The 26,266-nt window shown below is 49.7% G+C and overlaps 1 protein-coding gene across 1 annotated transcript; it reads left to right on the forward strand.

Annotated features, from left to right (window-relative positions):
• The first annotated feature begins 20,511 nt into the window (after positions 1-20,511).
• LOC115320757 (histidine-rich glycoprotein-like) lies at positions 20,512-21,616 on the forward strand. Its single transcript, XM_042293404.1, has one exon. The coding sequence runs from the start codon at positions 20,580-20,582 to the stop codon at positions 21,612-21,614; it is 1,035 nt and encodes a 344-aa protein (XP_042149338.1). The 5' UTR covers positions 20,512-20,579; the 3' UTR covers positions 21,615-21,616.
• The last annotated feature ends 4,650 nt before the right edge of the window (positions 21,617-26,266 follow it).

Genomic DNA, 26,266 nt, shown 5'->3' on the forward strand with positions numbered 1-26,266 from the left:
TCACCAACTGGACTGGCTTTAAGCGGCTATTGTTGGCTTTTATCATCTATTTCTGACCATATTGGCTTCAAATGGCTAGCAATGGCTATTAGTGAGTATAATTGACAATTATGTACTATTTCAGTATTTTAGGATGAAACTGGCTACAAGTGGCTATTACTGGCTATAAGCATTTAGATTGGTTTAAAATTGCTAGAAAAATGGCTAGTACTGATTAGTGTTGATATTTATCAGCAGGTTTTATGTTTATTAACTGGAATGGCTTTTAGTGGCTATTGCTGGCTATTAGCATCCATTTCTGGCCAGATTTGCCTCAAATGGCTTGCAGTGGCTATTAGTGAGTATAATTGACAATTTATGTGCTATTTCAGTGTTTTGAATGAAACTGGCTACAAGTGGCTATTACTGGCTATAAGCATTTAGATTGGCTTAAAAGTTGCTACAAATGGCTTGTAGCGACTAGTGTTGATATTTATAAGCAGGTTTTATGTTTACTAACTGGAATGGCTTTTATTGGCTATTGTTGGCGATTAGAATCCATTTCTGGCCAGATTTGCCTCAACTGGCTTGCAATGGCTATTAGTGAGTATAGACGCTTTACACACGCGCCAGAATACAGGCGCCATTGCTGACCTTCTCTTGTTTTACCGAGATACCGAGCCACTGAAATTGGTGTGGACGAGCCTCCACAAAGGGGACCAAGACAGAATAAAATCTAAAATGTCAATAACCTGGCCTGCTATGGTAATAATGAAGTGAAGTAAACGTAATAAGGGGGATCAAAAACTGAAGGTCAGTTATGGCGGCACCCATGCACAGCTGCTGCAAAGCGTCTATAGTTGACAATTATGTGCTATTTCAGTGTTTTTGAATGAAACTGGCTACAAGTAGCTATTACTGGCTATAAGCATTTAGATTGGCTTAAAATTGCTACAAATGGCCTGTAGTGACTAGTGTTGATATTTATAAGCAGGTTTCATGTTGTGGGGTTCGGTGCTACTGCTCATCCGCAAGAAGGACCAACGAGGCGGATCTCCGGAAAAAAAAACACCTTTACTTTCTGGTGGCAGCCAACCGACTGCCGAGCCCAGCGCCTCCAACGTGGCTCGCGCGCACGTTGCGCGCCGGGCGCGGAGCACACGTTCTTTTGGCCCATGATGTGCCGCAGAGCCCACAAACTTCCCCCCCCCCCTCCCCGAGTGCGTTGGAGTTAACGGGGTGGTTAGAAGGGTTCTTCGTTTTCGTCAATGTTAATTGCGATGTCGGCCGGCGAGGGGGGGCGGCGGAGGGCGGGTCTTAGGCGCCGGACGACCGCCAGGGCCCGCTGGAGATTGTGTTCGTCTATGGCCGCGAGGCGCAAGACGGCTGCCCTGGCGGCGGCGGCCGACTCCCGGGCCCGGTGGAGAGCGCCGGCCTGGTGGATGCCCCCGTGGATCTCGGGCACCCCACAGAGGGGGCACAGGAGCCGGCGCTCCTTCTCATCGTAGAACTGCACCGGGTCGTTGGGATGGCGGTCGGTAAGAGTGTTTCCCCGAAACGGCTCCGGGACTTCGGCCGGGGGGTCCGTGGTCAGGGGCCGGGGCTGGACCTCCCAGGGCAGGTTCGAGGTCCATGAGATGGCTAGGCCCTGGGGGCCCAGCACGGTCCAGATTGCGGAGTTGCCCCGGCGTCGGTAGAAGGGCCGGCGGCGATGTTGTCCCGGAGCCGGAGGGCGACGGCCGTGGTGCCCCCAGGGTGGTGGTAGCGGTGGGGGGAAGCTGAGCGTCTCCGTCGGTGGTAGCGAGGCATCTTGGAGAGCAGAGAGAAACAAAAAAAAGGGGCCCGTGAGTGGTCTTCTACCGGGGTTTCTTCTACGAGAAAGCGTTCATAACGTTGGGCGCGGCAATAGACAAGTTAAATTTGCGAGGATACTATCCGCGTCTGCGCGTCCATCACACAAAACCCCGCGGAAATTCAGTCGGGAGAGCACTAGTTCTGGCTCAAGTCTATTGCAACGCGCATCTTCTTAGATCTTCGTCTTCGTCACCAACATCAGGTATAGTCCTCGCAGAATTAAGTATAACCCGGATCGGCATCACTCTCCACCTGCGAGAGAAGTTCGTCATCCAATTCGTAATACCGTTTGAGGTTGGTGACATGAACAGGTCCGGCGTGTCGACCAGACTCACAATGAACAAGCGTGTACGTAAGGCGTGAGGCCTTGTTTCGCACTTGATACGGACCATCCCACCGGTTCGCCAGGGAAGCTGTGAAACCTCTGGAGGCGTCACTAAGTGGGTGTGTCCGCCGGAGTACAAGATCTTCAACTTCTAATTGCACGTCCCGGTGGCCACGATTGTACTGCACAGCCTGCTGAAGCCGTGCGGCGTCCCAGCTCTCCCGGGTATCACGAACGATGTCCTTGAGTCTGCGTCGTAGGCTTCCTGCAAACTGACTGTATGAGCGAGCAGCGCCACGGTTGTTGGTCGTGCAAGTGTTTTCCAGCGGGAAAGTCAGCTCTCTTCCGAAATTAAGGCAAGCTGGCGTAAAACCTGTAGACCGGTTAACGGTTGTGCGTGTTGCGAACGCGAGCTCTGAGAGCTTTGCGTCCCAGTCAGGGTGACGTTCGGTGTGAGCTATTAACATTGATTTCAGGTTTCGGTTCACCCGCTCTGTGATGTTTGCCTGCGGGTGATAGGGAGACGTCCGCTTGTGTTGTATGCCCAATGCGGCACATGAGTCTCGGAACACTTTGCTGGCAAAGTAAGTAGCGTTGTCGCTAATCAATTTCGCCGGAAATCCGAAGCGTGTGAACGTCTCCATCAGACACGACCAGATTCTTTTGGACGTCAGCGACCTTAATGCAAATAGCTCCACCCACTTGCTAAAGTGATCCGTGACAACCAACAAGTACTGGTTGCCACGCGGACTGCGTGGGAAAGGGCTCATGACGCCGACAGCAACGCATTCCCATGGGGTCCGACTCACGACTGGCTGCATGAGACCAGGGGGCTGACCACCACGCGGTTTGGCTTTCTGACAAACCGGTCATGAACGAGCGTACCTCAGCACGTCATGACGAATTCCTGGCCAAGTTGCAGTACGGCTTAACTTTTCAAAAGTCTTGCAGCCACTACTGTAACCAGTCAAAGCAGAGTCATGGTAGTATCTAATGAAGGACGTGCGAAGTCGGCGAGGTATCACGGCTCGAAATGGAGTATCTGTGGAACCACCCTCCTCGTCGTCGATCTGAGGTATGTACCGGAGGAGCAGACCGTCTTCGGCCAGCAAGTACGAGTCAAAACCCATGTCAGCGTCTCTGTTGTCACGTCGGTCACGTGAAGATAACCACTCAGATACCCTGCGACAAAGTCCATCGTTCTGCTGTAAAGCACGAAGCTCATTTCGGCTAATCAAAGTACCCCAGCGCGAGCGAGCATCTATCGCAGCCACAACATTGGCACCCTCGGGCACGCGCTCTTTGCCGAGCGGAGCGCGCGACAAAGCGTCTGCAACTTTGTTTTGTGAGCCTGGTCTGTGCACAATAGTGTAGTCATATTTCTGAAGCGTTAGTGCCCAGCGTGCTAATCGTCCTGCCGGATTTTCCAGCCGCTGAAGCCAAGACAAGGCGGCTTTATCCGACTGGATCACAAAGCGCGCGCTATCAAGATACATGTTGAATTTCTGCAGGGCGAATATGATGGCTAGGCACTCAAGCTCGCAAACGTTATAATTCCGCTGAGCTGCTGTCAACGTATGGCTAGCAAACGCTACGGGCCGTAAGACACCATCAAAGTCTTGAAGCAGCACAGCACCTAAATCGTAGCCGCTCGCATCGGTTTGCAGCACCGACGGACGGTTGAGGTCTGGGAGCTTCAAAGATGCTGTCTCAGCAATAGCTCTGGACAGTTGAAGGAAAGCATTTTGCTGTGCCTCCGTCCAACGCCACTTGACGCCTTTGCGCAGCAGTTCGTTCAGAGGCCGCACAGTGGGAAATAAACTGACGGTAAACTCCAACCATGCCAAGAAATCGCTGCAAACTCTTTGCATCATGTGGGGGAGGAAACTGAGTTATGGCCCTCAGCTTGTCCTCATTAGGGCGAAGCGATCCATCGTCGATTACAAAACCGAGCAGGTTAATCTTAGATGTTGCCAGTTGCATTTTTCCTGGGTGAACTGTCAAACCAGCATTCCGCATGCGTTCGAGAATAGTCCGAAGGTGCACAAGATGTTCTTCAAACGTGCGTGAAAAGACTACTACGTCATCCATATATGCCATGGCGTAGTTGTGCCGTGCGTCTCCAAGCACAATGTCCATAAGACGCTGGAATGTGGCAGGAGAGTTGCTCAAGCCGAAAGGCATGCGCACAAACTCGTACAACCCTCTGTAGCATGTGTGCTGTTTTCTCAATGTCAGCAGGCTCGACCTCTATCTGGAGGAAACCGCGACTGCAGTCAAGAGTCGTGAAAAAACTCGCGTTTGCCAAGTTGTACATGATCGACTCAATCGAGGGGTATGGGTACGCGTCACGAACGGTTACCGCATTCAGGCGTCGATAGTCGACGCAAAGCCGAGCCGTTCCATCCTTCTTGGGGGCAAGGACGATCGGGAAGGCCCTAGGCCTCTGTGACTCACGTACTGCCCCCGTGTCGATCATCTCTTGGAGCGCCTTGTCCAGCAGGTCTCGCTTGTGTACGCTGACTGGTCGAGGGTTGCAGCGTAGAGGCCGTGTATTCCCGGTGTCAATTGAATGCTTTAGGACACCGGTTCTACCAGGATTCTCCGTGAACATCGGCGAAAACTCCTCCAGGAGTCTTTGGAGACGCCGCTTTTTTCTAGTCCGTAGCAGGACACTTCTGCAAAGAATCGCTTACCGCACATGGGAGTCGCAAAGCAGGCGTTCTAACGCCAACGTTCTCGACACTGACGACACAATCCTCTCGTCTAGTAAATGGGATCAGTTGCGCGTCACTACCCAACCGGTAGCCTTTAATTGTTCGGAAAGTCCAGAACCAGCTTCTCCCCGAAAAGAAAATCTCGCCCCAAAATAATCGGTACCGTGAGACCAGGTAAGCAAACGAAACGGTGACGGCGTTTTTTCTCGTTAAACCCAATCTGTAACCTCACGGCTTGACTCGCAAGCATTTCTGGTCCTGACGCTAGCTGTAAGAGGACGTTAGTCTCGCGCAGGTTAGCTTTCTGCTCTTTGTAGCGTTCAATCAGGTAGTCCCCAATGAGCAACAGACTCGCACCGGTATCAATCAGCGCTGCCACAGCTACTCCGAGCACTGTAACTGTCATACGAGGCTCAATTAGCTCAAGGTCAGGCGGAATTCGACATACCGATGGAAGTTTTGCCGAGTTGTCCATGGTCATCGCGGCCGGCAGGCGTTCAGGGGTCAACACCACCGGCCGTACTCGTTTCCCGAGGCTGCATTGCTGTTGCGCAGTAGGTCGGGGCAGTCACGCCGCAAGTGGCCATGGCGACCGCAGCCGAAGCACCGCACCGAGTTGCGCCGGTCAGGGCCGTGCGTCTGGCTTGCCTGCGCTTGTCGTTGCGGCCCTTCTTGGTGTCCCTCGTTGGACCAGCGATCGGCGCCCCGGTTGGCATTGCGGGGGAAGGACCTTAAACGGCTTTCACCCTGCCGTAGTCTCGATCCAGCCGGCCGGGCACGTAGCCGGGGGTCCGAACCATCGAGTGGTCTCCCGCGCTCCCATTGCCCGAAGGCGTAGGAGTCCAGCGCACGGGGGGGACAGACCGCGCCATCCAGGGTTTGGCGCTGAGTCGGACCTCTTTTGGGCCCGGGAGCTCGCCAGGCACAGGACGGCTCAAGAGCTTCTTCAGGCGGTGGCGGGGGCCGATACTGCAACTCGGCCAGGAGCGTCTCTTGTATGCCGTGAGCGTCCCGGGCCAGTTGCTCCAGGGTGGAATACGTGCGGCCATGCAGGTAGGGCCGGAATGTTGGGTGGCTCTGCTGCATCACCCGAGCAACCCTGTCCGACTCCGACGTCGTTGGGCAGGCTCTGTCATAGAGCTCCTGCATCACCCGTACATATTCGACGAGGGTCTCGTCCGGGTGCTGGGTCTGGCGCTCCAGTTCTCGCTGGACTCGAGACTGGTACCCAGGTGGAAGAAATTCTTCTTGAAACTAAACTTCCGCCGAAAGTCTTCCCAGGTGAGGAAAGGGGCCACGATGCGCCACCAGCGCGAGGCGCTCGCCTGGAACGCCACGGGCAGAACCCGGGCAAGGACGTACTCGTCCGAGGCTCCCGTGGCGAGCTTATAGGCCGCCAGCTCGGCCAGGAAGTCGGCCACGGACTTCCGGTCGTCGTAGCCCGTGTACAACGGGACCGGCACTTGGGGTCATGGCCCTTGCCCTTGGGGTCCGTGGTCAGCCAGGACCAGGCGTTGCGCACCGTGTCGCACAGGTTGGCCACCCGAGCCATCAGGTCCATGGACGTCGGGTCCGGCACCCCTCCGGTCTCGCCTTGGTCTGCGGCGGCTCTTTGGCGGGCCTTCATCGCAGAAGCAACCGCAGAAAAACAGCCGAACGAAAAAACAGAACAAAACAGAACACAAAAGAACGAAAAAGACACTTAATATACTACAGTATGCACACTATTCACAATGTCCAAGCCACGATGGCAAAGATGGCGTCCGGTGGCCGAGGCCTAGTCGAACGACCACGTAGGCCTATCGGGGATGGCAAAAGCAAGAAAACCCAGGCTAACACGCCTAAAACGGGCTAAAAGCCTGCGGTCCAACCCGTGGGCGAGCAGTAGGCCTCGCGTGGAGCGCCAAATAATGTGGGGTTCGGTGCTACTACTCACCCGCAAGAAGGACCAACGAGGCGGATCTCCGGAAAAAGCACACCTTTACTTTCTGGTGGCAGCCAACCGACTCCAACGTGGCTCGCGCGCACGTTGCGCGCCGGGCGCGGAGCACACGTTCTTTTAGCCCATGATGGGCCGCAGAGCCCACAATGTTTACTAACTGGAATGGCTTTTATTGGCTATTGTTGGCTATTAGCATCTATTTCTCGCCAGATTTGCCTCAAATGGCTTGCAATGGCTATTAGTAAGTACAATTGACAATTCTGTGGTATTTCACTCTTTATGAACGAAACTGGCTTCAAGTGGCTATTATTGACTATAAGCATTTATTCTTTATCAAATTGGCTTGAAATAGCTACAAATGGCTATTAGTGGCTAGTCTTGATAGTTATGAGCAATTTTAGTGTTTACTAACCGGACTTGCTTTTAGTAGCTGTTGTCTATTATCATTATTTTTAACCAGATTGGCTTCAATGGGCTAGCAATGGCTATAGCAAGTATAACTGTAGATATTCATAAATAGCCATTCATAGTCATTCAATGGATATTCATTAATAGCCATGCATAGCCATTCAATGGATATTCATTAATAGCCATGCATAGCCATTAAATAGATATTCACGAATAGCCATTCAGAGCCATTTGAAGCCATTCTGGTAAAAAATAGATGGTGATAGCCAAAACTAGCCACATGAAGCCATTTCAGTTTGTAGACAAAGAAATAGCTGCTAATTATAAATACTCGTCACTTTAAAGGGACACTGACACCCCCCAAAAATTGTTTTTCATTTTTTGCCAGGGGCTTCATTATGGTGTCGGAGGAATACCCAATTAATATTTTGCAACAGAGTAGCGTATTTTTTTAATAAAGCCGAAAGACGCAACTGCTCGAAACCGAAACCGAAACCCGACGGAGGTCGGAGAAGTGGAGAGAAGAGAGTGAGTGGCGGAAGTCACGTGGCTACACCCGACCGTGCGTTTTTTTTTTTTTTTTTTTTTTCTCTTTTCCGTAGCAGACGACACGACATGCGGCGTGCGATGCGGCGTGCGGGAACTGCTCTCCGGGCGATTCTTTTGCAGTTATGTTTGTTACGCTCGTTGTTCTGTACTCCAAGATGAGTTGTTTTGTACATTGAGGAGTCGGAGATGAGTAGCGAGGGCCCATGGTGAATTTCCATGATCGGCACCGATAAGAATACACCCAAGATGTTGCGTGAAGAGCTGGCTCACATGTCCCGCGTCCGAAACAGAAGTGGCATTGTGCGTCAGAGTTTCCGAAAGATCAACGGGATCGAAACCAATGGCTGGCTGCAATTTCTGTTGACCATTTACGGGCACCTCGGAAAGCGGACGCTACCTGATTTATATGCTCCTTGCATTTTGTGGAAAGTGATTACATTGAGTTCGCAGGTGTCAAAAAGGAAATCACATACCATTTAATTCAGCGAAGTATCGTCCGCAACATTTGTTTGATATTTTTTGTTTGTTTCTTCAGTGATGATTGTAAAAAAAGAAAAAAAGATACGTAAACATCGGAAAATGTTTGAAAAAAAAATAAAGTTTCACCGGAGATCGAACTTGGTCCTACCGCGTGTGAACCGGACGTCTTTCCCCACTGCGCTACTGGGGGATCTCTTCTCAGATGGATCTCTTTCCTTTGTAATAATTAAGCCGGTAAACTAAGTTGGAAAGTTTGCTGTCGATTTTTCTCTAGCAAAAGCACTCCCGAGTCGAAGTCGGGAAGCACCACGCTTTGGGGACATTCGCACCTAGTAAAGAAATCGTACGCGTGCATATTCAACTCGAAGTAGACACGTCGTGCTTGACGTTTGCGCGAGCGATGTCTTCAGCCACGAGAAGGGAGCGACAGCTCGGCGACGTCTTCGTGCAAATCGGCTTGGTGGCCGGGCGTGTCGTACGGGATGAATACCAATTCTTTTGATCAGTCCCAAATTTCTCTTTTAAAGGTAGACAGAATTCGCCGGTACCGCGAACGACAGTTCTGAAATAGAGGCCCCACGCCCGTCGTCCGCTGCCATCGCCGTCCCCGCGAGTCCCACGATACGCGAAACAACGAACGCACAGAATGCTTCCGGTTGTCTGTGGAACTTTTTTTTTCAATCAACGTATTTACAGCTTTTTAGAAGCCACAAAAAATGGGTTTCATATTTTTTTCTATTTTTAATATTGAGTGTGTGCCTTCAGTGACCCACGACTTTGATTAAATTTGGTGGTCGCATGGATACCTTAGAAAACGGCCCGTGACCTCGAAAAAGAGAGTGAGCGAGACTCGAACCGGCCAGTTCTTGATCGGCGGTTTTCAGGCGGAAAGAAACCGAATTTCGAGCCGCAAATTCTGTTCTGGGTAGTTGAGCTCTCATATGACACGTACAACTAAAAACCTCTTCGAGCATCAATACCCTGTCAGTGTCCCTTTAAGCCATTTGTAGCCGATTGAAGCCACCGAGGTCAGGAACAGATGATTATAGCCAATAATAGCCAATCCAAGCAACCAAGTCAAGAATAGATGCATATATCCAATAATATCCAGTTCAAGTCATTTAAATCTATACTCACTCCAATTGCATAAATTGTAAATAATAGTTGCTGATAGCCATGTATAGCCATTTCAAGCCAATCTAGTAAAAATAGATACCAATAGCCAAAAATAGCCATTTGAGGTCATTTTCCATCATAATCCCCGAAATAGCAAGAATTGTCAACTATATTCATGAATAGCCATTTGTAGCCATTTGAAGCCGATCTGGTAAAAAATAGATGGTAATAGCCAAAAACTAGCCGCATAAAGCCATTTCAGTTCGTAGACAGAGAAATAGTTGCTAATTATAAATACTAGTCACCTTAAGCCATTTGTAGCCGATCCAAGCCAACCAAGTCAAGAACAGATGCCTACAGCCAATAATATCCAGTTGAAGTCATTCGAATCAATATAGACTCCAATTGCATAAATTGTCAATAATAGTTGCTGATAGCCATGTATAGCCATTTTAAGCCAATCTAACAAAAATACATGGTAATAGCCAATAATAGTCATTTTAAGTTATTTTCAGTGAAATAGCATAGAATTGTCAACTATATCCACGAATAGCCATTCATAGCCATTTGAAGCCAGTCTGGTAAAAAATATATGGTAATAGCCAGAACTAGCCACATGAAGCCATTTCAGTTTGTAGACAAAGAAATAGATGCTAATTATAGATACTAGCTACTTTAAGCCATTTGTAGCCAATTCAAGCCACCCAAGTCAGGAACAGATGATTATAGCCAATAAAAGCCAATTTAAGCCGACCAAGTCAAGAATAGATGCCTATAGCCAATACTATCCAGTTGAAGTAATTCAAATCTAGACCCAATCCAATAGCATAAATGGCCAATAATAGCCACTGATAGACATGTATAGCCATTTCAAGCCGATTTGGCCAAGAACTGCCCATAGCCAATAATAGTAGACATTAGAATCCATTCCTATTCAAAAAATCATGAATACTATATCACTAAATGTCACTAATGTTCATTCTGAAGCAATTTAAGGTGATATTGTTAAGATGATACGCAATAGCTAACAATAGCCACTTGAAGCCATTTTCATTCATAAGTAGAGAATAGCAGAATATTTCGACCGATATGCACTAATAGCCATTTTTTGGCTATTAGTGCAGGTTAATAACAGATGCCAGACAACCAGGTTAATAACAGATGCCTATAGCCAATAATAGCCATTGGTAGCCAACTCAGCCTGCATAAAATCAAATAAGTCGAAATAGTGACTGATCATCATTGATAGTCTCTAGAAGTCATTTGGACCCCAAATCCGCCATATAATTTATAAACATAATAATATAGCCAATAATAGCCATATGAAGCCAAATCAGTCTGCACACAACCAGGTAAGTCGAAATAGTGACTAACAGCCATTGAAAGTCTCTAGAAGTAATTTGGACCCCGAATCTGCCATATAAATAAAAAATAGGATTGTATAGCCAATAGTAGCCATTGGAAGTCAACTAGCCTGCATAAAATCAAATAAGTCGAATTAGTGACTGATTGCGATTGATAGTCACTAGAAGTCATTTGGACCCCAAGCCCCCCTTATAATTTATAAACATGATCATATAGCAATAACAGCCATATTAGGCCAACTCAGTCTGCACACAATCAGGTAAGTCGAAATAGTGACTCCATGGATAGTCACTAGAAGTTATTTGAACCACGAATCTGCCATATAAATAAAAAAATATTATTGTATAGCCAATAATAGCCATTAGAAGCCAACTCAGCCCGCACACAACTAAATAACTCAAAATTGTGACCAATAGTCATTAATAGTCAGTCTAAGTCATTTGAACTCCGAATCTGCCATGTAATTTATAAATATAATCATATGGTCAATAATAGCCATATGAAGCCAACTCAGTATTCACACAATCAATTAACTCGAAATCAGTGTGTCGAACCGAAAAAAATACGGGTTCGGTTACGGTTCAGGTTCAGGTAAATTAATTTTGTTCCGGTTCAGTTCCGGTTCGATTAATTTGATCCGCGAACCGGTTCGCAAAACGGTTCGGGGCGCTGAACCGGTTCGCGAACCGGTTCGGAAATTGTAAATGACAAATTGCAACATCAAAATAAATTACAAATAAAACATCTGAAATCAGCACATACGAAACGGGATACATCGTAGTGTAAGGCTCAGGGATTTCTACTAGGAATGGTTTCTTTATGTGCACTCGAAGGTTACCTCACCGACGTTTACGCATTCGGACTTGATCTAATTGGGTCCGACGCAGTAGCTGTAAAATCCGCGACCTCCTTACAAACCCACTTACAAGTAGAACTCGCTAACTATCCCGCCACCTGGGCGTGTAAGCAATTGAAGGAACAGTCGGGAGAAAATACAGCTTTCTTTATTTGAACTAGCCTTCGGTAACTCAAATTAGACCCTTAAAGAAGTTTTCATTAAACAAGATACGGAATATGAAAAACACTTCACCGAACGCAACGCCAGAAGGACGTAATAGGATAAATATTAAAATAGAAGAGTTCGCTGTCTCACAAATATGTTAGCTTCTAAGTGCCTATACAAAACCGGATGCATTATTATCAAACTCCACAGCCTTTTCTTTTCTCATTCCGATGGAAGCAAGCTTCAAGAGCTCGCGCGTTCTATAAACGTGTTATGAAATGAGCACACAGCAGCATTTAGGATTTACGAGATTGTAAAAAAATAAAATCCCGTGACGCGATTTTTTTTTTTTTTTTTCACAGCCTTCCAATTTTTTTTTCGTGCAAGCCGCGACCAGCGCAACACTGGTTCCTATGTCAAGATTCATGGATGCAGCGTTTGTCAAGATTCATGGATGCAGCGTTTATATTCCTAAGACTGAGTGGAGAAGAAAAATATGTAAGCGAGATTTGTGTCAGTTGACGGCACTTGAAAAACAAATGGCATTGATAGCACATTTGTCAACAGCGCGTGGCCGAACCGTTTTGACTTGAGCCGGTAACCGTTATTTTTTTTCCGGTTCAGTTCCGGTTCGGGTTCGGGTTCATCGCGATAACAATATAACGGTTCGGGTTCGGGTTCAGTTCCGGAAAAAATACCGGTTCGGTTCCGGTTTTCGGTTCGGTTCGGTTCCGGTTCGACACCCTGCTCGAAATAGGGACTGATAATCATGGGCAATCACTAAAAGTCATCTGGACCCTAAATCTGCCATATAATTATAAATATGAATGTATAGACAATAGTAGCCATTGGAAGCGAACTCAGTCTGCACACAACAAATAAGTTGAAAAAGTGACCGATAATGATTGATAGTCACTGAAGTAATTTGGACCCCAAATCTGCCATATAATTTATAAACATGATCACATAGCCAATAATAGCCATATGAAGTCAGCTCAGTCTGCACACAATCAAATAACTCAAAATAGTGTCCAAAACTCATTAAAAGTAACTAGAAGTCATTTGAACTACATATCTATCATGTCAAATTTTGATCAAAAAGCCAAAATTAGCCATTTAAAGCCAACTCAGTCCGCGCGCAATCAAATAACTCAAAATAGTTACAAATAGTCATTGATAGTCATTAAATGTCAATTGGAACCCAAATCCGCCATATAATCAGGAAATAAAATCAAATAGTAAATAATAGTCATGCAAATCCAATCTGAGACATAACCTCAAAACTATCACGAAATTATCACTAATGGTCATTGAAGTCTATCAGAAGTGGAATTAACTAATAAACAGCTGCTTGGTCTATATGCCCCGAAATAGCTTAGGATATTGGCCCAGGGCCATTAATAGCCCTTGGAAGGCAATCTAGTTTATACTCGTTCAAATAACTTAGAAATATAATCCAATAGTAATTGCAGTCATTAGAGGCTAACCAGGCCCCCAAAACGACATGTAAACCTGAAGCGGACACTATTTTCACTTCCTTATAAATACTGACTCTTCGTTAAACAGCCAGTGTAGCATTTACTGGCTGTAATATCTACGTCGTGTAGCATTTCCAGACTCATTGGAAGTGAATCTCATACAATTTAAAATAATGACCCATGGAGCAATTACATATTTGAATTGCTGTGCTTTATTTCTAACTGCAAAGAGCCAGTCACTGCAGCTCCACAAACTGTCAATTTACTAGAAAGTCACTAATTGCCGGTAGGCCATTTGTACCAGGTGTAATACATAGGTCTATATAATCTAAATACTTAGTGCCAATATGAAGCGCACCTCATTATCAGAAATACCGTGTATCAGCTCTTGCTCAATTGAAATCGGCACACCGATTTGCCATATATTCACAAATACTGATAGTGTGAAGAGAAGAAATAGTGTAGTGAATGACTGTTTTCCTTTTAGTTTCGAGCGCATAGTTCACCATCCCACACCGAGAGATGGCAGCACTTCTGTGTCTCCCATGCACTTTGGCTCGAGTTTCCAGTATAGGTAGTCAATGGTATTTGCTATAATGTTCGACCTTCGAGCACTTAAATCGTGAGCCTTCTCGGACGTTGTAGAAACTAATTTTACAACACAATATTGAAAGGTGTGCGGCCCTCAGGGATAAATCCTGGTGCCTCTTCGTGCGTGTTAGGAGCGTTGCCACTTGGCCACGCACGTGGCTATGCTTTATATCATGTTGTTTGTAGGCTATGCTTTTTTCTTAGCAAAGACTAGTAAATACATTAAGGATGCATGTACTTGATAACATTTCAGGATGCGAAATATCCCATTTGATGCTGCAGCAGGCAACACCGTCGATTCTCTGGCAGCAGACGAAATAGCCTCATTACCCTTTACAGCCCGTCAGCCCCGTGCAGTCGAAACAAAGTGGAAACTGGAACATGTGACCAATATGACCAATACGTGCGACCGGGACCGATTGGCTCCGGTCGCACGCTGGATAGGCTGCGCGTCAAAAAAAGAGCGGAACCAAAATAGAGCAACAAGAAATAGCATCCGCATCAGACTGCCGAGGCCACGGCAATATGAATAATGAGTTTCCTTTCCCGCATTTCGGTAGAACTTTAGTATGACTGGACTCCACTTTTTTCCTGTCATTTCTATGGCACGACGCTGTCTTCATTATCTGGGCTTGTGATCTCGAGTCTGGTTTAATCCTTATATCAATGTGTGAACAAGCAAACGTGATAATAACTGCGAACATTCACTGTTGCAGCATGTGCCTAGAAAGAGCGCACAGTTCTCAAGCATGATCAGGCCGAGTCGGAAACCCGTACCATACGGACATTTGTCTGCGTGCCATCTTTTGTGGGTATTTCAACTTCTCGTGTCGGGGCAGCGCAACGGTTATGTTTCGGTCGTTACTCGGTCATTTCAGCTCATGTTGTCCATGGCTCTACATAGGAAGGATTGTGTTGGGTGTTGTGACCCATTTCAAGCATGTTATGAAGGGAGCATGTAAATAGGAGAGCTTCCTTACAAGATTGAGTGAACCTCTAAAGCAAACTCCGAATTCTGTCAAAATTACGCTAAAAACCTTCGTGTTAAAATTAGGTGTTTTCAAATTTGTTTTCACAGATAAGAGTGGTTGGTAAGAGCTACAGATAGCTACAGAGTAATAGTACACATAGGCCTGCTAACTGAAGACGCTGTAGGGGAGATAGCGGGGCCACGATGCGCCACCAGCGTGCGGCCCTGGTGTGAAACGCCATGAGCAGCAGCCGTGCAAGGACATAATCTTCCGAGACAGCAGTGGCGAGCTTGTATGGCGTCAGCTCAGCCAGAAAGTCGGCCACGAACTTCCGGTTGTCATGGGCCTTGTACACCGGGACTGGGTCCTGGGGCCGCGGTCCTTGCCCTTGAAGTCCGTGATCATCCAGGGTAAGGCCTTTCACGACCGTGTCGCAAAGGTTGGCAACCCTTGCTGTCAGTTCCTATGACGTCGGGTCAGGCTCCTCTGCGATCTCGCTCTGCGCTGTGGTGTCGCTGCGGCAGCTCATCGCGAAAACGGCCGCGAAAAAACAAAAACACAAAAGGAACGATACGAAACAAAAGAAAACGCGCGAAGAAATATACACAAGGGCCGTGCCGCGAAAGAGAATGGAAAAGATGGCGTCCAGTGGCCGAAGCCTAATCAAACGGCTACGTACACCTAACGGGCCGGGCAAAGTTAAAAACAGAAAAACCTGACTAAAAACGTCTAAAACTTGCTGAAAGCTGTGGGAAACCCAGGAGGACGACGGCGCGCGAGGGGGCAGGAGCGATGGCCGGCGGCCCGGTGCGCGTGACAGAGTGCACGAGGGATTCCGCCAGGCACGGTCAGGACAACGACAGCGACTGCCAGGCCCAGAACCAAGACGCCGAACAGTAAAACGATTTGAATCAATCCTTGCTCGTGTGACTTCTTGGGAGGGCGGACCAGGCAGGGACCGATTGGGCAGCAGTATAGTAGAGCGACCCACACAACTGGCGCTTCCAACGTGGGGCCCAATTGGTCTGCTGCTTGTTCTGTTCGTCCCGGGGAGTCACAGAGATCTATTGAGCGTTCAGCGTGGTGTAGAAGGGTAAACGCTAACGATGCCCCCCAAGACGAGGTCGACCCCCAATAGGGACGGGGACGACTCGTCTGAGAGCGGAATTCAGGAACCGTCTGACGCTGCGGGGGCCGGAGAAGGCTCTAGTACGCGAGCATCTCCAGATGCTGGGATTTTACCACCAGCTCCAGCTGGAGGCGCGACAGACGTCGGCGAGTTTATGCGCGCCATGACGGCGATGATGGAGACGTTCTCGCGACAAATCGCGACGACTCCAGGAGTCGCGAGTGCCGCGCCTATGTCTCTGCCCCGACCGCGGTTGTCCGTACCGACGCCGACCTACGCGGGATATTCCGACGGGAAATCGGTCCACTATTTCTTACAGGACTTGGACGCGTATGTAGCCGCGTTGGGAGCTTCAAACGAAACGGCCTTGGTGCAGATCGTGCCAATCGCGTTAACGGGCGACGCGTCGCGCTGGAGACGGTTGCAACGACCGTTTCTATCGATGGCGGACTTCCGGACGCGGTTTAGGGAGGAATTTTTGCCCCCTGATTACGAGATGCGGATTAGGGACGAACTAGCTAATCGCACTCAGCACCCCGACGAGAGCCTCGTGGAGTACGTTCGCGCGCTCCAGGAGCTCTACTCGAGGGCCGAGCCATTCGCGTCCGACGCAGAGAAGGTAGCTAGAGCGATACGGCAGTGTCACCCTAGATTCAAAGCCTATTCTGCGCGGACGGGATTTCGCGGATCTGGAGGCACTTGCCAGAGAGGCGCGAACGGTCCAAGCGGGCTTGCTCGCTGAGCTGCAGTACCGCCCCCCTCCGAGGGCCGAGGACTCCCTAGAGCCAAGATGCGCGTGGGCAGGACGCGCCGCAGACACTCACATTGAGTCGCGGACAGCGTATACGGCCGTTGCGGAGCGCGGTCACGGGGTAACTATAACGCCCCGGGCTTTGGACCCCTTCGCTTACGAGCAGAGGCGCAGGGCAGCCAACGCAAACTCGGCCCGAGTGCAGACCCGTAGGGGTGGCGCAGTGGTCAACCACCGCAGAGGCGCGACTGGTCACGACAGTCGCGGGACTCATGACACACCGCGGTTTGCCGCAGATGAAGTGTCGCGTGAGAGTAACGATGGACAGGTTGCGCGTAACGACCGGCCACAAGTCAGGTGTTACAACTGTCACCGTCTTGGGCACATCAGGCGGCATTGCACGTGGGTAGCGTCTGGTTCTCAGGGTTCCCAGGAAAACGCCAGAGGCCGGCGCCGCTAATCAGGTCCTCTGAGTCGAGGTTGCCGGCCGCTGCCGAGGCCCAGTATCAGTGTGCCGACAGGGCTGAAATTGTGGCCGGCGACCGCATGGCGATGGCCCCGTCGGCGTGTCGGGCTCAGAGCACGACACCTGAGAAGGGCCCGTACGTGCGTGTAGAGATAGGTGGTAGAGAATATTCGGCACTAATTGACACCGGTTCTACCCTTTCTCTAATTGGCGATAATGTGTACGAGGACTGCCGTAACAGGAACCTTTGCGCGCGGGAACTTGTAACTCCGCTGCGTTTAGCGACAGAATTGGCCGAAGCGCAAGGGGCGATGCGCCTTCGCATTGGCCTTGGCGGCAGACGAAGGAGGCAACGTTTCGTTAACTTGCCCGGTATGTCGATTCCTGTTATTTTAGGGCAGGACTTCGTCTGTCGTGAGGGCATAATCCTGAGCTTGAGGAACAACGGGTATCGTTATAGTGCGTTTTCTCCCCTTATTCCCTTTGTTGCCCCATCAGCTCTGGTGCAGGGAATGGAACGTTCACTCGCTGCATCACACCAGGAGCAGGTATTAGCTGCGCGACTCGTGCCCGGGAACGTCGAAATGATAATTGCGTCTTTCGATGGGCCCGCAGACCAACGGCGGATGCTAGCGAACGCCTTGTCCCAACACGCAGCTATGTTTACCGAGAGACCGGGGCTTACGACTGTTTTACAACATAGGATAGATACAGGAGAGGCGAGACCGTGGGGTTGTAATCCTAGACCACTAAGCGTACACAAACGGGCCCTCCTAGACGCGGCTCTCGAGGAGATGCTGGACACAGGGGCGGTGCGGCCATCGCAGAGTCCCTGGGCGTTTCCAGTAGTTTTGGCGCCAAAGAAAGACGGCACCGCGCGCCTTTGCGTTGATTACCGAAGACTTAATGAGGTCACTAGAAGGGACGCGTATCCTTTTCCCTCTATTGAGTCTATAATGTATTCGCTTGGAGGCGCGAGGGTTTTCACCACGCTGGATTGTAGCAGGGGCTTTATCCAGATCCAGGTGGCGCCAGACGATGTCCAAAAGACGGCGTTCACCTGTTACAGGGGTTATTTGAGTTTACGCGTCTTCCGTTTGGGTTGTCGAACACGCCGTCGAGTTTCCAACGGCTCATGGACATCGTGCTGGGCGATGCGAAATTTAACTTCGCCATGGCCTACATGAATGACGTTGTGGTATTCTCCAAGTCGTTCAAAGAGCACCTAACTCATCTCGGGATCGTCTTAAGGCGAATGAGTGAGGCCGGTCTAACAATTAATCCAAAAAAGGTGCAACTGGCCGCCTCAAAGGTAAATCTTTTGGGCTTTGTCGTAGACAATGGTACCTTGAAGCCGAACGATGAGAAATTGAGGGCCATTCTCGATTATCCACCACCGCACGATGTAAAGAGCCTTCAAAGGTTTCTGGGGATGGTTGGCCTTTACCGGCAGTTCATCCCGATGTGCGCGGAGCTGGCGCGGCCATTGAATTTGCTGCTCCGGATAGGCTCGAGGTGGGTCTGGGGTCCAGAGCAGGGTGCTGCCTTCTCGTCTCTTGCGAGGGCAATAGCAAGCACCGCTAGCCTTCGGTTGCCAGATCTCAATCGGCATTTTGTTGTGCAGACAGATGCGAGCGACTACGGTGTCGGAGCAGTATTGCTACAGGAGCACGATGGACAGTTGCGCCCTGTGGCATTCGCAAGTCGAACGCTCACACCGTCGGAACGCAACTACAGCGTGACGGAAAAGGAGGGATTGGCCGTCATGTTTGCTCTGAAGAAGTTCGACCTCTATTTAGACGGTACGACTTTCGTTATTCAGACTGATCACGCAGCACTTACCTGGATTCAGAGGCTAAAAGAGCCCGCGGGAAGGCTGGCCCGCTGGGTACTAACCTTGCAGCGCTACTCGTACACGGTTGAGTACCGAAAGGGATCGACCAACAAGGTCGCGGCTGCGCTCTCTCGGGCGCCCCAGGATGGTGGTTGGGAGGAGGTGACGCAACCAGAGTCTAGCGAGAAGCGCGGGAAGAACAGGAGAATGTCTCCGGATGCAGGGGTGAGGTCCCTCACGGACGGTTGGGAGGAGGCGAAGCAACCGGCACTCGTAGCAGCCTTAGCGCGCGGCACGAAGGAGCAAAGGATCGTCGCTTGGGGTGAAGTGGTCAGCAAGGAAGAGCTTGTCGAGGCCCAGAAAGCAGATGGTTTTAGCCAGCGGGTGTTGGGTAAACTGGCTGAAATTGCGGTTAACACCGGGAAGGCTGGCGGTCGAGTTAATGATCAATTTGATTCATATCTGCTGGGCGAAGACGGCTTATTGCTTCGCTACATCCCAACGATCGATGAAGGGGAGGGTAATGAGTCTCCCTTCAGGGTGGTGATTCCCAGGAAGCTACGGAAGAGGTTTATCGGGTACTTCCACGACTCGGCTCTGGCAGGTCATGGCAGTGGCAGCAAGACTTTTCATAAGTTATGCCGCGCCGCGACCTGGCCGCGGATGAGGCAAGACGCACTCCGATACGCCCGCAGCTGTCCAGCCTGCCAGAAAGCGAAGCCCAGAGGGGGCAGGCCTCCGGGCTTGATGCAGTCGGTGGAGAGTCACAACCCGTGGGAGATCGTCGCTTGCGACATCATCGGCCCACTGCCGAGAAGTCCGCGGGCAAACCAGTACCTCTTGGTTATTACCGATCATTTCTCAAAGTGGGCAGAGCTGTACCCACTGAGGAAGCTGGTTTCAGAGCGGATCTGGGAAAAGTTACTGGATACTTTCCTACGCTTCGGCACACCCAGGTGTCTCATTAGTGATAACGCTAGTTATTTTACTAGTAAAGTGTTCGTGGACTCCTGCTTGGCGCTGAACATAAAGCACAAGAGGACAACACCGTACCATCCCCAAGCCAATATCACTGAGCGTGTGAATCGGAATATCAAAAGCATGCTGATCGCGCTAACGGAGAGACACCGAGACTGGGATGAGCACATCGCTGAGATGGGTTTTGCCATCCGGAATACCGTGAACAGATCGACTGGTTTCACGCCAGCGTTTCTGAACCTGGGTAAAGAGATCCCGTCTCCGCTGGAGAACGAGTTACGGAGCAACCAAGGAACACCAGGACGCCCGCTCTCTAGGTACACGGAACAGCTAACGAACCGCTTGTCTGGGGCGCTGCACGATGCCAGAGAAAATCTTGATGCCGCAAGGATCGAGCAAGCGGCGCAGTATGACAGGAGCCATAGGCACTTGGAATTCAAGGTTGGTGACTTGGTCCTGAGAAGAACCCACCCTCTGAGTAACGCAGCTAGTGGTTTCGCCGCATCGCTTGCTCACAGATGGGAAGGGCCCTATGAGGTAAAGACGCGAATGTCACGGCTTACTTATAAACTCACTCGGTGTAATACAAATGAGGAGTCGGGTCCAGTTCACATCGCGGACTTGAAGGGGTATTACCATCGCGATGGGGAACATAGTGAATGAAAACTACCGCCGCCGCCACATTCGGCCACAGAAAGTGATGATTTTCCGGTGTCTGACAGTGTTCTTTCTACACAGGATGCCTCCTTGGAGAAACCGCCCCAGGGGGCCACACCCAGGAGGCCCACCGGACGGGCCAGGCCCCGGGGCGGCTGGACCCCAGTGGTCCGGTCAACCAAACCCTCGGGGCGGCCGCCCAGGGAGGCGTCAACACCGGGGATGGCCGAACGGCGGAGCGGGGCAGCGCCGCCCGGGCTCCGCAGGTACCGCGAGCCCGGCAGCCGGCAGGCCTACGCGGCACGGGGCAGAGCCGTCCGCAGCAACATCGCGGCACCAGGCAGGGCCGTCCGCGACGGAGCCCCCGCACCACGGAGCGGGTCCGTCTACGACCGGGGGACCTGCCTGGAGTCGGCCCCCCTGCCACACCGTGGCCACGTGGACGGCGTGGGAGGAAGGAGGGGCGGTCCACTTCGTTTCCCGCTGGCGTTGGAAGCATCAACCCAGACCAACGCCTGGCCAGCCCGACCACCAAGTCCCACTCCCGTTCTGTGGCCACACGCAGCCGGCGGCGCCACGGGTCTTGGGAGCGCCTGCCACCTGCTGGCTGTACGGGGTCCCGATAATACATCTGGAAACCCACGAAGCAGGTCGACTCCATTCTGACCTGCTGGAGGCACAACCCCTCCCGGACAACGTGGCGGCAGCGGTCCAGACCCTGAGGGCAAGCCGCCCGGACCTCCTGGCTCCCGCTGCCTTGGCCTCCGTCCAGCCAGCCCGGCCTCCCGAGAACCGTGCCGCCGCACCGGCTGCCGCAGCCGCTGTTATCGAACCCGCCACCACGACGGCACCCACAACATCGGCCGCCACCACATCTTGCGGCCCAAGCCATCGGGCCAGTGTCGTCCACCAGCCCCCTCCGTCCCCCTCGACTTCCGACGACGCCATCATGGCCGAGGTGGAACAACTCCTCGGCCAAACACCAGTGAGCACCCGGGGCCCCCCGAAGACCGGGCCTTGAGGGGGGGGGGGGGGAAGTGTGGGAAGCCGAGGAGGACGACGGCGCGCGAGGGGGCAGGAGCGGTGGCCGGCGGCCCAGTGCGCGTGACAGAGTGCACGAGGGATTCCGCCAGGCACGGTCAGGACAACGACAGCGACTGCCAGGCCCAGAACCAAGACGCCGAACAGTAAAACGATTTGAATCAATCCTTGCTCGTGTGACTTCTTGGGAGGGCGGACCAGGCAGGGACCAATTGGGCAGCAGTATAGTAGAGCGACCCACACAGCCTGCGGTCCCATCCGCAGGAGAGCAGTAGGCCCGCGTTTGGCACCAGGTAATGTAAGGTTCGATGCCACTGCTCACCGCAAGAAGGACCAACGAGGGCTTGGCACTGGAAGGATGTCCAGCTCACCCTTATGTTTTCTGCAGATATGCCTTTTCACCGTGGAAGCGAGCTTTTCGCCCTCACCTTCGGAATCCATGCCGATATCTTCACCAACTTCGACAGCGGACCGGGAAAGCAATTTCCCGGATTTCCAACGACTACGCTTTCACCAGCTCGGCATCTGGCAACAAGGGACGACTGACGCAACAGGATGGCTACAAGAACAACAACCGCCCTCGCATCACTCGGGGCTTGGCACTGGAAGGATGTCCAGCTCACCCTTATGTTTTCTGCAGATATGCCTTTTCACCGTGGAAGCGAGCTTTTCGCCCTCACCTTCGGAATCCATGCCGATATCTTCACCAACTTCGACAGCGGACCGGGAAAGCAATTTCCCGGATTTCCAACGACTACGCTTTCACCAGCTCGGCATCTGGCAACAAGGGACGACTGACGCAACAGGATGGCTACAAGAACAACAACCGCCCTCGCATCACTCGGGGCTTGGCACTGGAAGGATGTCCAGCTCACCCTTATGTTTTCTGCAGATATGCCTTTTCACCGTGGAAGCGAGCTTTTCGCCCTCACCTTCGGAATCCATGCCGATATCTTCACCAACTTCGACAGCGGACCGGGAAAGCAATTTCCCGGATTTCCAACGACTACGCTTTCACCAGCTCGGCATCTGGCAACAAGGGACGACTGACGCAACAGGATGGCTACAAGAACAACAACCGCCCTCGCATCACTCGGGGCTTGGCACTGGAAGGATGTCCAGCTCACCCTTATGTTTTCTGCAGGTTAGTTACTTATCATGTTCAAAATACCGGTTTAGGAAAGTTTCATTGTTTGAGGTGCCATGCCCCATGGTCTTGCATACTGTACTCTGTTTTGTGTTTCACAATACGTGGAGTGTTCTTGCTGTTATTCAATCACTTTTAATGAGCGCGGGAGATATTGAAGCCAATCCCGGCCCCGACGGGGTTGAAACGTCATCTGTTGCTACCTCGAGTAGGGTACCGGGAGCAGACAGTGAAGTCATTGCTTTTTTGACTAGACTAGAAGCCGGGCAGAAGAAGCTTCTGCAGGTCACTCACGACATTCAGTTAAAACAAAAGAAAGCTGATGACGCGCTCGCCGCGATTGACACAAGGATGGCTAAAATAGAACAGGAACTTGTGATGGTGCATGAGCTAAAAACTGACGTGGAACAACTTAAAGTTGCTGCGAGTGAAAATTCGGCACTTACGACACAAATTTCCAGATCTCAAGATGACCTTGAGAATAGACTACGAAGAAATAATTTGCTCTTTTTTGGCTTGGCCGATAAGCCAACAGAAACATGGCATGAGTCTGAACTTGCGGTACTGAAGCTCGTTTCTGAGTCACTGCAAGTACCTTTAGAGCCGAGTTTGATCGACAGGGCGCACCGTTTAGGTAAATTCCAAAACGGGAAGCAAAGGCCGATTATAGTATGCTTCAACCAGTTCAAAGTTAAAGAGGCGATTCTTTTAAGTGCTCCTAAACTAAAAGGCCAATCAGTTTCTATTAGTGAGGACTACTCCCAAAAAGTAGTCTACGCTCGAAAGCGCCTGATTGAGTATGCAAAAAATACGAATGCCACGTTCAGGCTGCGCTTCGATAAGATGTTTGTTGGGAACAAGTGCTTTATTTATGATGATGTCAGCAACAGTGTAATAGAGTGTACGCGATGACAGACTAAACCTGCATCTCATCCACCTCGGCCTTCTGACTGTCATCGAAATAAAACGATATCTCTTAACTCTACCTCTAACTTTTCGTTTTTGCTGTGTAATTTTCGTAGTATCTTGTCTAAACAAGATGACGTTTGTTCAGTCATTGACACGTGTAGTCCGCATATAATCCTCGGAACCGAAACTTGGTTATCAGAGGACATAGATAATGAGGAGCTTGCTTTTTCTGGCGAATACAATATCTTCCGTAAAGACAGAATTCATTCGAGAGGCGGCGGGGTCATGATCGCAGTAAAAAACGTCCTCTCATCCGACGTCCTTAAAATCGCATCTGAACTTGAGATAATTTGGGTTCGTGTGAAATTAGTATGCTCCTACATTATCATTGGAGTGTGTTATCGACCACCATCATTCTCTGGGCAGTTCTGTGATAAACTTAACGAGTGCATAAACTGTGTAGTCAGTAGTTATCCCAGATGCCCAGTAGTGTTGGCCGGAGACTTTAACTATCCAGGGATCAACTGGAGTGACTGTTCGCTTCGAGCAGGCTGCCGTAATTCATCTGAGTGCCGAGATTTTTTGGCAGTCACTCAGTCGTACAACCTTACTCAAATTGTTTTAGATCCTACACGAGGTGATTCTGTTCTTGATTTGCTCTTTTCATCACACCCTGAATGTATGTCTGCTTGTCATATATTAGAAACCATTAGCGACCATAACGCTGTTCTTATCAACTCTACATTCTCGCCGGCTAAGCGGAATATCATTAGAAAAACATTCCTAAACTTTTCCAAGGTGGACGCCAATAAACTGCAATTCTCTTTTGACTCATTCTCAAGCGAGTACCTGCAATTCTTCGACACTCGCTCTGTATCTGAGAACTGGGCGCTACTGAAGGATAAAATAACCGAAATTGTTAAGGAGTGTGTTCCGGTAGTTTTCATTAATAAGAACTTAAAGAGTCCTTGGTTTAATAACTATCATAAAAAACTTTTAAACAGGAAGAAACGGTTATTTTCTTTAGCCAAGTCAAGAGACACTCCTGACTTGTGGTCTAAATATAACGAAAGTGCAAAAACTTACAGGTTAGAGATAAAGAAGAGTAGATTCAAATTTTTGAATCGCGACCTGGCTAACATGTTACTTACTAATGCAAGGAAGTTCTGGCAAGCGGTCTCGCCTAGCAAGCATAACCCCTCACCCATTCTCCACGATAGTAGTGGAACCATTTTGTCACCTCATGACTCATCAACCATATTTAACTCGTTCTTTAGTTCCGTGTTCACGGATGAGTCATTGCCATTACCGCAGACGTTGTGCCGTGCCAGCACGAGCATGGATGACATAACATTTACACCAAACGGAGTAGCGAACGTCATCGAACGTTTGCGTGCAAATTCGGCTTGCGGGGACGATAACATCACCTCTAACTTTCTCAAAATAACGAAAGACAAAATATCAATTATCTTGTGCCGCCTTTTTCAAGCTTCACTTGATTTGTCTGAATTACCGCTCGATTGGAAAGTTGCAAAAGTCATCCCTGTACATAAGCATGGAAACCGCAATGACCCTTCAAATTACAGACCCATCTCTCTGACAAGCATACCATGTAAAATATTCGAACATGTCATCTACTCTCAAGTCATGGACTATCTTAACAACTTTAGCTATCTTCACCCTCAACAACACGGCTTTCGCAAACATCTTTCCTGTGATACTCAGTTATTTGAATTCGTAACAGATCTCCACGATAACTTTAACGACTCTTATACTACTGACGCAATTTTCATTGATTTCGCTAAAGCCTTTGATACTGTCCCTCATCAACGCTTACTTCTAAAACTTTCTCAATTAAACATAAATGACAAAATCGTCAGTTGGATCTCATCATTTCTCACCAATCGTAAGCAGTATGTATGTATAGATGACACGTCCTCGCCCGCCATTACAGTTAAATCCGGAGTTCCACAGGGCAGCGTCTTAGGTCCACTTTTGTTTCTCATCTACATAAACGACTTACCTTCACTAATCTCGTCATCAGTAAGGCTTTTTGCTGATGACTGTGTACTGTACCGCCGAATTTCTCATCCTAGCGATTCGGAACTCCTTCAACGCGACATCGACATCTTGGGTGAATGGTGCTTAACATGGCAAATGAACATAAATGTTACTAAAACCAAGCTCGTTTCTTTTAATTCCTCAAAACACCACAATCCCTCGTACTCAATTTTTTGCGATCCTATTTTATCTACTCATTCATACAAGTACTTTGGTATCACTTTTACCGATGATCTAACCTGGAATGCCCATATCGAAAACATCGTTAATACATCATTAAGAACTCTGGGATTTCTGAGAAGGCATTTATACCTTGCTCAACAGGACGTGAAACTTACTGCATATAAAACCCTCGTTAGATCGAAACTTGAATTTGCTAGCACCATATGGGCTCCTCATCAACTTTACCTCATTAATAGACTAGAATCAGTCCAGAATAAGGCCGTCCGCTTCATTCATCGAAACTACAGTACGAAAATCAGTGTCTCCCAACTAAAGGTTCTTTCTAATTTAAC

This window comes from Ixodes scapularis, unplaced genomic scaffold, assembly GCF_016920785.2.
Source record: "Ixodes scapularis isolate PalLabHiFi unplaced genomic scaffold, ASM1692078v2 PGA_scaffold4__175_contigs__length_147842914, whole genome shotgun sequence".
NCBI lineage: Eukaryota > Metazoa > Arthropoda > Arachnida > Ixodida > Ixodidae > Ixodes > Ixodes scapularis.

Coding starts and splice junctions, on each gene's coding strand:
- LOC115320757 (XM_042293404.1), top strand. CDS start 20,580: ATGGGGAACATAGTGAATGAAAACTACCGCCGCCGCCACATTCGGCCA.